Genomic DNA, 15,461 nt, shown 5'->3' with positions numbered 1-15,461 from the left:
TCCACCCAAGTACCTACATTGGCAAAGGAAAATGTTGGTCCCAAAGTGCAAAGTTTGGGAGCCTCCAAAACCATCCTCAGGCTTGGTAATTTGCTTGAAGCACTCACAGAACTCTCTGAAAGCTGTTTTACTCGTGATTATGGTTTATTGTAGCTAAAGGATACTGATTAAAATCAGCCAAGGGAAGAGATGCAGGGTGCAGAGTGCTGGAGCCTTCCACATGCAGGGCTTCTGGCTGTCTTCTCCCAGTGGAGGTGTAGACAGTACTAACTTCTGCGGCAAAGACATGTGACAACATGCATGGAGCCATCTGGGGAGGCTCACCCGAAACTTAGCGTCCAGAGTTTTTACTGGGGATTGGTCATGTGGACATAGCCTCCAGCCCCTCCAGAGGTCAAGCTGATACAGTATGGCCCAACGCCCCTTGAGCATTAACAGTTTTTTGGAATATAGTATAATACCCTGAAAATGTATGCAAATGTTATATACTAGTCCCTAATACAGCTCTTTTATTTCAATATACAAAAAAGAAAGAAGAAAATCCAAACTTCTCACAATGGTCTGTAAATCCTTCCATATCTGGTCCTCGCTATCTGTGAAACCTCATCTCAATCCGGGCTCCTGAGTTCCCTAGTCACCCCTCATACTTACGTTCCAGCCATACAGGCCTGGGTGGTCCTCACTAGCTCATTCTTGCCTCAGGACTTTTGCACTCAATGTTACTTTTGCCTAAACTTCCTACTAGAACTTTACACAGCTGGCTCCTTCCTTCTTATGGTTTAGGCCTCAGCTCAAATGTTGCCTGCTTTGAGAGGAGTTCCCTCATAATGCTATAAACACTTTGGTCCAAGTTACTGTTTAGCTCATACATGCCCTATTTTATATCCACAGCAACTAGAATTATCAGGGTTTCCTTGTTTATTTTCTAACTATCTCCCCCAACTAGAATGTGAGTTCTCTATGAGAACATAGACATTGTCTGTTTTATCACTGTATCGCCAGCACCTAAAATGATAGGTAATCAATAAATATTGAATTATGAGTGAAAAAATACACAATCTCCACTCTTACCTTTCTGCCGTCTAGGAAATGTTAATAAGAGAGCATGGAGTTGTAGACAGAACACTGATCTTGGAGTCAAACAGCCCTAGATTTTAATTCTAAAGAGCTGTGCCACATACTTTGAGGAGCCATATACTTTATCCTGAGATTGTTTCTCGTCTGTTAAAAAAAAGTAACAATAAAACCCTCCTTGCAGAGTTGTTATTAGGATTAAAAACAAGATCACACATGTGGCAACACCAATCACTGTATTTGGCATCCAGTAAGACTGTGGTTTCCAAACACTGTTGCCCGTTGGAATCACCTAGAAATTTTTACCCACTTCTGATGACTGGCTTCCACAGCCTGGCATCCAGATCTTTAAAAGCTCTCCAAGCGGGCTTCCCTGGTGGCGCAGTGGTTGAGAGTCTGCCTGCCGATGCAGGGGACACGGGTTCATGCCCCGGTCTGGGAAGATCCCACATGCCGCGGAGTGGCTGGGCCCGTGAGCCATGGCCGCTGAGCCTGCGTGTCCAGAGCCCGTGCTCCGCAACAGGAGAGGCCACAGCAGTGAGAGGCCCACATACAGCAAAATAAAAAAAAGAAATGCTCTCCAGGTGATTCTGAAATAGGCAGCAGTTTGGGAACCACCACAGTGAAGGACAACTGTCTCATAATTAAATAGAGTGGCAAGATCAGAGTAAGGCCTTTAGGAGCAGCACTCAAGTTACCCACATATTGTTTGTGCTTAAATTTAGCTCTTCTTTCAGAAAGCCCTCAAAAGATTACATTTAACAACAAAGATCGATTTCCTGCTTGGTTAACTATTTTTTTTCCCTCCAAAATCAACAACGTACTTATTTATGCAGTGATACAAGATAAGGACAGAGCATGAAACTTCCTGCTCCCTTTCACGCTGCTTAGGTAAAAGGACAGTAGCCACAAGACTTAACTTCTACTTTATACTGTACACAAAATTACTTTGTAATGGATCATAGAGCTAATTGTGAAATGAAAACAACTAAGTTTCCAGAGGAAAACATAGGGGATTATCATCACAGCACTAGGATAGGCAAAGATTTTTTAAACAGGAGACAAAAATCACTAACCACAAAAGTACTAATCATTAAACTAAATTAAATTTTAGAAAATGTTTATCAAGGGACTTCCCTGGTAGTCCAGTGGTTAAGACTCCACACCTCCAGTGCTTCCACTGCAGGGGGCACAGGTTCTATCCCTGGTCAGGGAAGTAAGATCCCACATGCCGAGCGGTATGGCCGAAAAAAAAAATGTTTATCAAAACAAACCAAAAACCTCCCAAACAAAATTTAAAAATTTGAAACAACAAAAAAAATTGAAAGCAAAAAACCTGCCATTATCCTGGTAAGTTCCAAATTTGCCAGTGTTTGCCCTTGCACTAGGAATGACATGCTGACCAAAGATGGAATTAGCTCTTGAAAAAGTGACCATGAAAAGACATGCATGAAATGTAAATGCATATTGCTAAGTGAAAGAAGCCAGTCTGAAAAAGCTACATATTGTATGATTCCAACCATTCAATATATGACATTCTGGAAAAGACAGAGCAATAGAGAGAATAAACAGATCAGTGGTTGCCAGGGCTGGATGGGAAGGGGTGGGGCGGGGAGGAAGAGGAAGGGATGAATAAGTGGAATACAGGGGATTTTGGGGGAAGTGAAACTATTCTGTGTGATAATATAATGGTGGATGCATGTCACTATGCATTTGTCAAAACTTATAGAACTGTATAACACAAAGAATGACTCCTAATGTAAACTATTAACTTTAGTTAATAATAATGTATCAAGACTGGTTCATCAATTCTAATAAATGCACTAATGTGAGATGTTAATATAGGAAACAGGGGGTATATGGGAACTCTGTACTTTCTGCTCAAGTTTTCTGTAAACCTAGAACTGCTCTAAAAAATAAAGTCTCAATTTTTTAAAAAGCAATTTAAAAAAGTGAGCTCGAACGTGTTGTTTTTATATTAAGTGATAATTTTCACTGCTGCATTAATCAACCCAATAACCAATTGCACATGTCATGTCACAGTATCATTCAAATGTATACATTTTTGGCAACAGCTGGTTTTCAGTGTTTAAATGAAAAATAAACTGATTTCATAGGATTCAGAAAACCAAAAGCCTAAGTTTGTTAAAACCTTAATTTTATTGTCTACGTAGTTAGTCAACAGTCTGAAAGAAAACTATAAATATAGGTGCTACACCATATCTAAATTATGATCTTTGATTCCAAATAAATCCTATTTAAATTTTTAAAAAAGTAACTGCATATCAAATTTTATTTTAATTAATGAAATGAAAGCTTGCTTCTGCTTTTGAAAAAGGTTTAAGTATTACACCACTATTTTTTTTTTAATTGCCACTATTTTGTTATGCTACCCTGGAGGTGAAACATATTTCTCCATAATCGTTAAAAAATGTTTATACTACAAAAATCACCCAGTCTTTAAAATTTTTTAAAAATCAATATGCCAGTCTTCTTCACGATTGATAATTTCATCAGTCCATCCAGAAGTGCAACTCCATCTTACAACCTGAATTAATGTTTCCTATTAAAATTGGTGCATATAAAAAAGTTTTAGGTATTTATTTCCTATTGGAAAATCTGAAACTTCCAAAACACAGCACTACAACTTAAAAACATTTATTCTTAATAGCATATTTCCATCTCTGCTTTTTGCAAGTAGTGGAAATATATATGAGACAGATATCTAGAAATAGATATAGTTTAATGAAAATAATGAAAGAAGATTTATAAATTTGTAAAATTAGTCAAACTTTGTCATAGAACAAAAAGACATATCTAGCTAATGGCCCGCTTGTTCCAAATAGTACTAAAAACAGAATTGTCACATATACACACACAAAAACCATTTTGTTCTAATTATTTCAACTGTACAGTGGTCCTCATTAAAAGGGAACAAAAAGTACAGAAAAAGTATTTTTAAAATCTCATTAAATTATATGTAATAACTGAAGTTTATGTCAAGATTTTTCTTTAGGAATGAAAATGATAAAGCAAAGAGTGTGAAAATCTTAAGAAAGTAGTATTAATTAGTAAGATTAATAAGAAATGTATTTTGGCAAATTGGCACCGTAGGTGGCTCAAACTCCATTAGATATTTCTCTGAATCAGAAGGGGACTTTCTAAGTACCTGTAAGCCCAATTGAGTGGGAAAAAGATTCTTTTCTGTAGCTGGCAGTTTTCCCAGCAGTGATTGGCTTTATTATGAATAGGAACAGCTTAATTCTGAAAATGTACTGTTGCATGGTTGGAAAGGACTATTAGACTGTGAAACTTACTAGCACAAATGCACAGAGAAGAAACATTGTTCCCAGCCTAAGACTCTATTCTCAAACAGAGAAATGTTCTCTATTAAAATTAGTCTTAAAACATAAAAAAAAGTGAAAACACTAAATTACCTCAAAAATGAAGAGAAAATACTGAAGAGTACATGATCAACAAGAGTTACTTTAGCTATCTACAAGTATACTTCTTTTATTCTAAAAAATTCTATTTACAAAGTATGTTTACGTTGCATTATAAGACATGTATCAAATGTTAATAAGTCATTATAGCAATTTTATAAGATGATTCATATCCTTTCAAATATTTTTTGTCACCATTAAAAAAATTAAAATGCAGTAAACTGTCATTGCCGCAAAAGAGCACGTGATCTTAAGGGAAGAAACATCTCACTAGAGTTTCCACAAGTTCCTTCTTCTTCTAACTGCAGCTCTGGTGGCAAAGGAGGAGCCCCAGGGTCCCCAGGTCTAGGAAGCGTAGTTGAAGAGAAGGTGGGGTTTTCAGTTCTGCCTACTTCTAGAACAGGCAAATTTAGAGAAGAATCAGTAGAAAAAAAGGGGGCTGTGCTGGATTCTCCTTCTGGATGGTATATGACGGTGGATGCTCTCAGTTTTTCAGAGAAATTACTGTCATCTGAATTTGATCTAGAGAGGTTGTTTGTGGCTCCATCTGGAAAAGGCTCACAGCTGCTACATTTCAGTCCTACAATAAAATTATTCAGATGTAAATGAAAAGTAACTAGAAAACTGAGTCCACACCCATCTTCGAACTTTTTAAAGATTACACAAATTTAAATAGCAGTTTATATATTGTCATAATCCATTTCACATTTTATCTGCTTTTCCTGACAATCATGAAGCATACTATTATTTACATTTTCTAGATATAGGAATAATCTCAAGGAAGCTAAATGACATGCTACAATTCACATTCAATCTGTGTATTTATACTTAACCACTGAAGGACCTAGAAAAAATAAAGTAGCCCCTGAAATTATTCATAAAATAAGAAATAGCTTTCACAACTAAAAAATATTCTTTAGCACTCCAGCACACACACACAAAAAAATTTACCCCAATTTTAAACTGGGTATATGCTAAAATTCTATGAGTTAATTACTTCCAATTCTTTTTTTATTAAAAAATTTTTTTTACATCTTTATTGGAGTATAATTGGTTTACAATCGTGTGTTAGTTTCTGCTTTATAACAAAGTGAATCAGTTATACATATGTTCCCATATCTCTTCCCTCTTGTGTCTCCCTCCCTCCCACCCTCCCTATCCCACCCCTCTAGGTGGTCACAAAGCACCAAGCTGATCTCCCTGTGCTATGCAGCTGCTTCCCACCAGCTAGCTATTTTACGTTTGGTAGTGTATATATGTCCATGCCTCTCTCTCACTTTGTCACAGCTTACCCTTCCCACTCCCCATATCCTCAAGTCCATTCTCTAGTAGGTCTGTGTCTTTATTCCTGTCTTACCCCTAGGTTCTTCATGACATTTTTTTTTCTTAAATTCCATATATATGTGTTAGCACACGTTATTTGTCTTTCTCTTTCTGACTTACTTCACTCTGTATGACAGACTCTAGGTCCATCCACCTCATTACAAATAGCTCAATTTCGTTTCTTTTTATGGCTGAGTAATATTCCATTGTATATATGTGCCACATCTTTATCCATTCATCTAATGATGGACACTTAGGTTGTTTCCATCTCCAGGCTATTGTAAATAGAGCTGCAAAGAACATTTTGGTACATGACTCTTTTTGAATGATGGTTTTCTCAGGGTATATGCCCAGTAGTGGGATTGCTGGGTCATATGGTAGCTCTATTTGTAGTTTTTTAAGGAACCTCCATACTGTTCTCCATAGTGGCTGAACCAATTCACATTCCCACCAGCAGTGCAAGAGGGTTCCCTTTTCTCCACACCCTCTCCAGCATTTATTGTTTCTAGATTTTTTGATGATGGCCATTCTGACTGGTGTGAGGTGATATCTCATTGTAGTTTTGATTTGCATTTCTCTAATGATTAATGATGTTGAGCATTCTTTCATGTGTTTGTTGGCAAACTGTATATCTTCTTTGGAGAAATGTCTATTTAGGTCTTCTGCCCATTTTTGGATTGGGTTGCTTGTTTTTTTGTTATTGAGCTGCATGAGCTGCTTATAAATTTTGGAGATTAATCCTTTGTCAGTTGCTTCATTTGCAAATATTTTCTCCCATTCTGAGGGTTGTCTTTTGTTCTTGTTTATGGTTTCCTTTGCTGTGCAAAAGATTTGAAGTTTCATTAGGTCCCATTTGTTTATTTTTGTTTTTATTTCCATTTCTCTTACTTCCAATTCTTGAATCACGGGGTGTTACAAGTGGAAGGGATTCTACAGGTCATCCGGGATAGCCTCTCACTATTAGAGATGAGAAGACAGAGGCCTGGAACAGTGAAGTCATGCCCAACATTCCAGGACTACTTCATGCAAGGGGACGGCTAGAACCCAGGTCTCCTCTTCACATTAAATAGAGAATGTCCTGGTTCTCAACCTAACAGTTTACTTAAATGACAGAGGTTGTTCTGAACAAAGAATTCTATCATATCCAAAGGGTATAGCCAACAATTAGCCTCAGTGTGGAAAGAATAAACACAAACACAATTTGTCTCTCTTTTAGGCTCAGCAAATATTCAACCCAATGGTCTACAGGCACAGAACTTCCTGAGTTGACAGATTTTATGTAAAACCTGCAGAGTCTGTAAAGTACATTTGTACGTCAATTTTTTCCACTAGTTTTTCAACTTCACAATACAGTCAGCATTTCTGTCCCATGAAAGAGAAACTATTTTCTTAAATATGGCTCAAGGGGAAACTTCATCTGTGTTCCAACATGGATTTATAGACTGAGTTCCTTAAGAGAAAAGCCCTAAATTACTAATTTATGTTTCCCTTGCCTAGAACAGCTGGAATAGAGCTGTATCGCATGCACATTTATCTTAAGTGCTCTGTAGAGAGAGACAGAGAAAGATGGGGGTTTGGAGGGAGAGGGGGATTTAAATCGTGCAAACAATTCTACACAGCATTCCAATTTAGTGAGTGTGTGCTCTGGGGTGAGGGTGAGACGAAGAGGTAAATCTGCTACTCCCTTAATCAATCTCAGTTTTATGCCTCTCTCATTTTGCAACACTGAGTGTAATTCTAGTGTTTAAAGTTATATATAACTTATACACGATGATTCTTACCAACATAAGCCAACTACTTCATCATGTAATCAACTGGTGGGAGAAAAACTATCAGAGTTTATCAAAGGTAAAATACTTTACCTATACACTGTTCTTTATGCGTGATATGCATTTTCAGGGGTTACTTTTGAACAGATTAATCTTGCATTCTGATGACTTTAGAAACAAACTCCTGTGTATACTGGGATTCCATTGTAGTTGTTTTCTATAAATGTGTTGTTAAACGAATATAAATACAGAACACTGAGTGATATTTCACTTTTGCAATGTAATGACATCAAATAAGGTAAAAAAATGCAAATTGAATGTAATTCTAAAGGTTGAACTTTTTGAATAAAAGCAAAATGATCACACCTAGGTTTTTGTTTTGTTTTGCATTCTACTTATAAAAGCATTGTTACATTTAAATGAACTTTTGGATAACTAAGATTTCTTACCTTTCAGATGTTCTAGTTTTATATTTCTAAGTTTTAACACTTCATCTGTAATCTTCTGTATCAGGAAGTTCTGTGTTTTTTCTCGCCGAATAGATTCAACCAGGGTATCTAGTCCTTTGGGGTTTTCTTGTAAGTAGTCTAACAATTTTCCAGCCCTTTTTCTACTTGATGTTCGACAAGAAATTTCTTCAGTGTCTTCTCTACTGAGTATTTTTTTTGCACGTAGATGATCAAAATGTCTCTCAGCTATGATTTTTTCACACAGGTATACACGCAAATTTTCTAAAGCCTAAAAGATATAAAAAATGCCTCAATGTATCTTTTTTTTTTAACACCTAAGGAAATCACAAAGGTGACTGATTAGTTAGGAATCTGACTGGTGAGAGAAAACATCCTGAAGTCAGGAGGCTCAGCCCTACTAAAGGCATGCTATTAAAATGAAGGTCCGGTTAGACAGAAGTAGGTCCCTGACTAGATATTCCTCACTGCTTCCTCACTGCTCTGATCTCATCTTCATATCTATAAACCAAGACCAAACTGTTGTGAGGAGGGGGCCAGTCTAATCTAGGGGGCTTGGGTCTGTGGAAGTAGGGAGGTCTGCTGAGGGCCTTCAGAGGTAAAGTTGAGAGCAGAGGTTACTGTACATTTTAGTTTCCATTTAGCAAGGAATCCAGGATTAGTCAGGACCAGAGAGGATAACTCAGTTTATAACTTTCTCATGTTATTAATTTTCCATCTTTCTAGAGTGAAACCACACACACACACACACAAAGAGAGAGAGAGAGAAAGAAAAAGAAAGAACCTAAAACAAAAGGGACCCTACTGGGTCTATCTTTGGAGTCAGTTGGCAAGACTGTAGTCTAACTCAGCCTTGGTAGAAGGAAGGTAGAAAGGTATGGGGGGAAAGAAACCTAAAGGAATAGTGGATATTGGAAAAAATTAAAGAAATAAAAAGAAATCACATACACAGGCCTAGACCTGAGAATTGCCTAATGAGGCTTAATTAGTCAAAAATCAATGTGGGTCCTAATAAATGGTATCAACAATTTGATGTGAGTGACGGTATTATAGCTCCTCCATTTACTAAATATGCAATCTTGGGTAACTTAACTCCTCTGTGCCTCAGTTTCCTCATCTGAGTGTAATGAGAAATAAATTAACACACGTAAAGCACTTGAGAAAGTGCCTGGTACATAGTAAGTGATGAGTAAATGTTAGTGATGATGACAATGATGACTAACTTGATTCACACTGACAATGATGAACTAAAGACAATGGAAAATCTTCAAAGTATATGAGAGTATATGGTGGCAGAAAAGTAGGTTAGGTGAAGGGTTCCTACAGTTCTCAGTCCACTGAATTCCCACGAGAAACATTTCACATATCTAAATGCCAAATTTGCCAAGTGCTGAGCAGTGGATATGCAAAGATGAACAAGACTTGAAACCTGCATGCAAAGGGCACATGGTCTAGTTGAAGAATACATTATCAACTCAAGCTAAAAATTATGAGACAATGGAATATGACCTGGAAAAAAAGATATAGGTCAAATACTGGGGAAGCAACCAACTCTGCCTCCAGGACCTGGGAAATTTACAGAGACTACACCTGACCTAGAGGCATGAAAGGTAGGCAATGAGGGAAATTACATTTCCCTATAGTCAAAACCTCATCAAAGGTTTATAAATAAGAGGCAATAAGAAAATTTTTACAGAGGGTTGGGGGAAAGCAAAAATTGGGGTCAAAGGAGAGCAATTAGAAGACTGCTGCAATATCTTACATATGATAAGCTGAGTGAACCAATTTAAGCTGTGGGGATGAGGAGAGAGAAAAATAGATTTAAAAAATGAACTCCTTGGAAAACCTCATTTGTTGTCATTGCTACCATACGTTGATGATTTCTAAATTTTCCTATGTGATCAAGACTTTCTCCACCTAGAGATCCCAATGGTACTTAAAATTCAACATGTCCAAAACCAATTTTGTTATCTTCCCCTATCGTTTTCCTCTGACATTCTCAGCTCACTTGCGAGTACCACCATCCATCCAACCATGCTATAAACCTACAACTCATCCTTGACTTTTCCTCTCTTTCACTCACTTGGCACATTCGATCAGATCACCCACCCACCAAGTCCTGCCAATCTACCCCAATATTTATCTAAGCTGCCCCTTCACTCCATCCCTATTATTAGCATTGTCCTAGTTCGGGTCCCTATATATCTTGCATCGACTATTAACAAGACACCTAGTTGTAGTTCTTCCTTCTCTCCCCACCCCGCTCAACTTCTTCCTTCACACATCTATCAGACCTTCTAATTTTTCAAGAAAAAATGGAAATCTGGAGTGTTACATGAATTCTACCAATACTGAAATGTTGTTAGTTAATTTTTTAAAAAATTAAAACACTGTGTTCCACCTCGACTTAAAGGATAAAGTTTCTCAACTATAGCAGAATAGCAGAGAAGTGAAGAGCATGGCTCTGGACTCAGACCAACCTCAGTTCAAATCTTGAATCTGCCACATACTCCTGTGAGAGCTGGGGGAAGTTACTTAACCTCTCTAAGCCTCAGGTCCCTTATTGGTAAAAAAAATAGTAAATACCTAGCAGGACCTGTAGGAGGACTAAATGGGACAGTGCATATGAAGGCTTGACACAGTAGGTATTCAATAAATCACAGCTACTTGATGATGGCAGGCAGGTGCTTTATAGTATGGAGCCTGCCTACCTCTCCAGCTTACTCTATGTTCTGGAACTTTATGTTCTTCCTAAAACTGCTGTTTTCCACTACATTTCTTTAAGTCGTTACCTTTGCCTTGTTTTCTTTTCCCATATCCCTATTCATCTTTTAAAATTCAGGACAGTGGTCATCTCCTTCAGGTAACTTTACTTAAACTCCCCCAAATGAGTACTCCTCTCCTGCCTTTACAGCACCCAGTGTATGCACTTCACTTTTCTATACAACAGGACTCCACTTATATCTCCCAACTCACTCCCAGACATTTTCACTCTGTCCCACTACTCTTCTCAAAGTCACCAAGGGTCTCCTTATCACTAAATCTAATACTTTTCAGTCTTCATCTCACTTCTCAGCAGCGTGAACACAGCTGATCACTCCCTTCCTGAAATACTCTTTTCTTGTCTTATATGAATACCACACTCTCCTGGCTTTCTTCCCATCTCTGTGGCCATAACTTCTTACTTTTTAAAACTTTTCTATGGTCTCCCTTTCCCTTCTAGCTCTCAAGTTCCCCAGGTAAACTCACTTAATCCCACACTTTTATTTCTAGCTCAGATCTCTCTTTTGATCTTCGAACTGATAGGTCTAATTGCTGATTTGACATTTCCACTTACTAATCTGATTCCACTCTCTTCCTTAACTCTCACATTCAAACCATAACCAAGTCCTATCATTACTGTTTAAAATATGCATCTGGAATTCTCCTGTTCCATCCATCTCCACTGCCTGTACCCTGATCCGAATCACCATCATCTCTCAACTACGTAAATTCCAAGGATCTCCTCACTAGTTTCCCTCTTCTCCCTTTTGCTCGCTCCAGTCCATACATTAGGCAGAGGGATTTTTAAAAATATAATTCTTCAATAGGTCTCTACTACACTTGGGAAAAAAATCCCACTTTACTACCATCTGTAAGACCCTTCATAATTTGGCACTAGCCCACCATCCTAACTTCACCTCTAGGCACTCTCTGCCTTTTTCCAATTTCCCCAAGATCTTGCCTGCCTTAGATCCTTTGAAAATTCTATTCTGCCTAGAATGCTCTTCTCCAGTTCTGTCATAGCCTTCAGGAACCAGTTTAAAAAATGTTAATAACCTTCCCTGACCATCCTATCTCAAGTAGATTTCCCCTCTTATCTTGTTATTGGCTCAACACCTGTTTGTCTCCTTCATAGTACTTACCATAATTTGGAATTATACATTTATTTGTTTTCAACCTTAAGAACCCACATGTTAAAAGCAGGCAAGAACCAGGCACATTCTGTTCAACTCTGTATATCCTGCATTTAGCAGAGTGCTAAGTAGATAATGTTTTGGATGAATGTAAAATTCATTGCACTTATTCTGTGATTTGCAATTGTCATTTTACATGTCCCCCCCACCCCCCAAGAAGTTGAGCTCTTCTCAAACTAAGATTGTGTGTTAGTTTTTAATTTCTGAACTGTTAGAATCAATGGCAGTATCAGTCTCACAGTGTGTAGTCCATATTTATGAAACTGAACTAAATTCAACAAAAGAGAGGTAAACAACTAGATGGAGCACACAGGGAGAAGGAGTATAGTGAAGAAGTGGGAGCCTGAAAAAAAAAAAAAGAAGTGGAAGTTTCCATGTGGATAAGTGGTGGTACAGTCGGTCCTCTGTATCTGCAGGTTCCACACCCTCGGATTCAACCGACAGTGGATGGAAAATATTTGGGAAAAAAAATTCCAGGGGCTCCCCTGATGGCACAGTGATTAAGAATCCGCCTGCCAAAGCAGGGGACACGGGTTCGAGCCCTGGCCCGGGAAGATCCCACATGCCGCAGAGCAACTAAGCCCGTGCGCCACAACTACTGAGCCTGTGCTCTAGAGCCCACGTGTCACAACTACTGAAGCCCCACGCCTAGAGCCCGTGCTCCGCGTGTGAAGCCGCGCACTGCAACGAAGAGTAGCCCCCGCTTGCCGCAACTAGAGAAAGCCCGCGCGTAGCAACGAAGACCCAACACAACCAAAAAAAAAAAAAAATTCCATAAAGTTCCAAAAAGCAAAACTTGAATTTGCTGTGTGGGTCAACTATTTATATAGCATTTACATTGTATTTACAACTATTTACACAGTATTCACATTGTACTAGGTGTTATAAGTAATCTAGAGATAATTCAAAGTATATGGGCAGATGTGTGTAGGTTACATGCAAATACTACGCCATTTTATAAAAGGGACTTGAGCATCCATGAATTTCTTTTTTTTTTTTTTTTTTGCGGTACGCAGGCCTCTCACTGTTGCGGTTTCTCCCGTTGCGGAGCACAGGCTCCGGACGCACAGGCCCAGCGGCCATGGCTCACGGGCCCAGCCGCTCCGTGGCATGTGGGATCCTCCCGGACCGGGACACGAACCCGTGTTCCCTGCATCGGCAGGCGGACTCTCAACCACTGTGCCACCAGGGAAGCCCGCATCCATGAATTTTGGTATCAGCAGCCAATCCCCATGGATTCATCACGACAGAGAATACAGCAGAAACAGCAAGTGGCTTTGGGGGAAGGATGATAAAAAGTTCAATTTTAGACAAAGTGAGGAATCTGAAGGATATAAAAGTGGATTTCCAGTAGATATTTGGAAATAAGCACTTAGAGTTGAGAAAGAAGGAAGTCCAAATATGTGGATTATAATTTTAAAACTCCTAAGGTCATAAACGATTCTGAAAACATCATGAAAAAAATTTCTAAGAAGAAAATGTGCACATATTTTTTTTCACAGATGTCCTGAAACGTGTCCAGGATTCCCCAAGGTTATGGATTTCTTATATAGCTGTAAATTGAAATCATGGAGATGGATAATATCAATGAACTGATGGAAAAAAAAAAAGGCCTAGAAGCCACCCTTCACATCTGTGTTTATGTACAGGCTTTATATCCTCCCACTTGTAACCTCTCACTACCTGTTTTATCAACTATAAAATGGGAAAGACAATTATCTGCCTTAGAGGTTGTTGTACAGATTAAATGAGAACATTGTAAATTGTGTGACAGAGTGTCTGGAATACAGTAGGCCTAGCTCTTGAAGTTCATGTTTTTACTGGCACAAATCTTGAAAAACACAATACTCATTTATTCTTTATTAGTTATCAATGTCCCAGTCTTAACTCAACTAGAATGTAAAGCAGGGGCCTGTCATTTTTTTATACCTTTCCAGGCCCAAGAACAGTACTTTCCATGTAAGTGCTCCACAATTATCTGTTGAAGGAGGAAACTAAGGCACAGTCATAACCAGTCTCCTTTTGCTAAAGAGTCATACCAACTGTAATTGAGTACAGTGTAATAAACCTTACAGGTGAGGGTAAAAGGAAGCACACAAACATTTAAAAAGCTGCTGTCCTGTCCAATTCACAAAGATGATTTTGTATAAGTACTGCAGTGTTAAGCCAGAACACAATTCATGTTCATATTGTTTTGAATTTGAATTAATATAAAGTATTTTAATGGTACTCATATGTCTTACATGGCAAAACAAGTTAACTAAAAGCAAAGGAAAAGAGAAACAAGTCAGACCTCAACAAAGTCATTCTTTACGAATAAATACTAAGATTTGTGCACTTCAGCATCCAAGCAGAAGAGCATAATTTAGCTGCTGAATATCTCCAACGTTTACCTGTAAATTAATTCTCCGCTTCATGTATTCATCCCCCGCCCCCTCCGCGCCCCTTCAATTTAAATACGTGGGCGTTTGCTTACTAGGGGAATTCCGGGTTGTGCTTTCAACAGTCCAGCTTCCCCCAACCCCCTTTGCAAGTTTCACGTATTTGATCCACTGCTTGGGATGCTTTATCTGGTCCAGCTTTTGCTCCAGGTTGAGCCAGCAGCCAAGGCAGTCTGGCTCAAGGATGAACTTGAGTCGTCGATCCCTAACAACGCAGCTCCAAAGCGCAGCTGGGGTGAAATCACCAGGGGATGGGTGAGCAGTGGGCAAGAAGCTGACTGTAAAGAAACGCTCCACTGAACAAGATTTCTGAAACCCAAGCCCTGCTTTTATTGATTTAAAACGTGGATTAACAGGTCAGCGGGGATCAGATCACTTCCACCAAGGTCCCTCGGATGCAGGGCTCGCCGCGGTCCTGCTGTGCCCGGACGTTTCGCTTCTCAGACCGCGGGCTCCTCCTCCGATTCCGACTCGGACTAGGACGCGAGGTTTCCTCGCTGCAGGAATGCAGCCCCCCCCCCCGCTCCGCCCGCCCCCGGCCCTCGGCGGTGCCCGGGCAAGGTTTTGCTACTCACGTCCTTCTTCACTTCAGTCAGGTCCTCCTCGGTGAGGGACGGCGCAGTGGGCTCCATGGTGAAGGCGGGAGATGGCGCTTCTTCCGGGTCCGGGAGCTCGGGCTGCGCCGCCCCGCCCAGGCTGGGGGCTTCGGCCTCCGGATGAAGGGGCAGAGGGGGAGGCGGAGAGGGTCGGGAGGAAGAGGGCTACGCCTTCGAAAACAGATGGACTCGTGGGTCAAACTGTAGCGCTTCCGGCTCTGCCTTTGGGAGCCGAGGGCTCAGCCGACCTAAACTTCCCGACGCGGATCTCGAGTTCCCGCTCCTTCCCTCTCCAAGAGGCCCAAGCCCAGGCCCCGCCCCTCGGTGAGGCCGGGCCTTCGGGAGAGCCCGCCCCGTCTCTGTGGGAGCCAATCGGAGCCAGCCCATGGGTC

General features: G+C 39.8%; 1 protein-coding gene across 1 annotated transcript; it reads right to left on the bottom strand.

The window, feature by feature from the left end:
- Positions 1–4,540: 4,540 nt before the first annotated feature.
- On the bottom strand, positions 4,541–15,360 carry BCL10 (BCL10 immune signaling adaptor). Its single transcript, XM_060142507.1, has 3 exons — positions 15,049–15,360; positions 8,059–8,347; positions 4,541–5,097 (listed from the first exon to the last, which is right to left on the bottom strand). Exons 1-3 carry the CDS (start codon positions 15,103–15,105, stop codon positions 4,742–4,744), a joined length of 702 nt encoding a protein of 233 aa, XP_059998490.1. The 5' UTR covers positions 15,106–15,360; the 3' UTR covers positions 4,541–4,741.
- Positions 15,361–15,461: the final 101 nt, after the last annotated feature.

This window comes from Lagenorhynchus albirostris, chromosome 2 (assembly GCF_949774975.1).
Source record: "Lagenorhynchus albirostris chromosome 2, mLagAlb1.1, whole genome shotgun sequence".
Classification (NCBI taxonomy): domain Eukaryota; kingdom Metazoa; phylum Chordata; class Mammalia; order Artiodactyla; family Delphinidae; genus Lagenorhynchus; species Lagenorhynchus albirostris.
The sequence above is the reverse complement of the archived record's forward strand: the minus strand, read 5'-3'. Positions and strand labels throughout refer to the sequence as shown.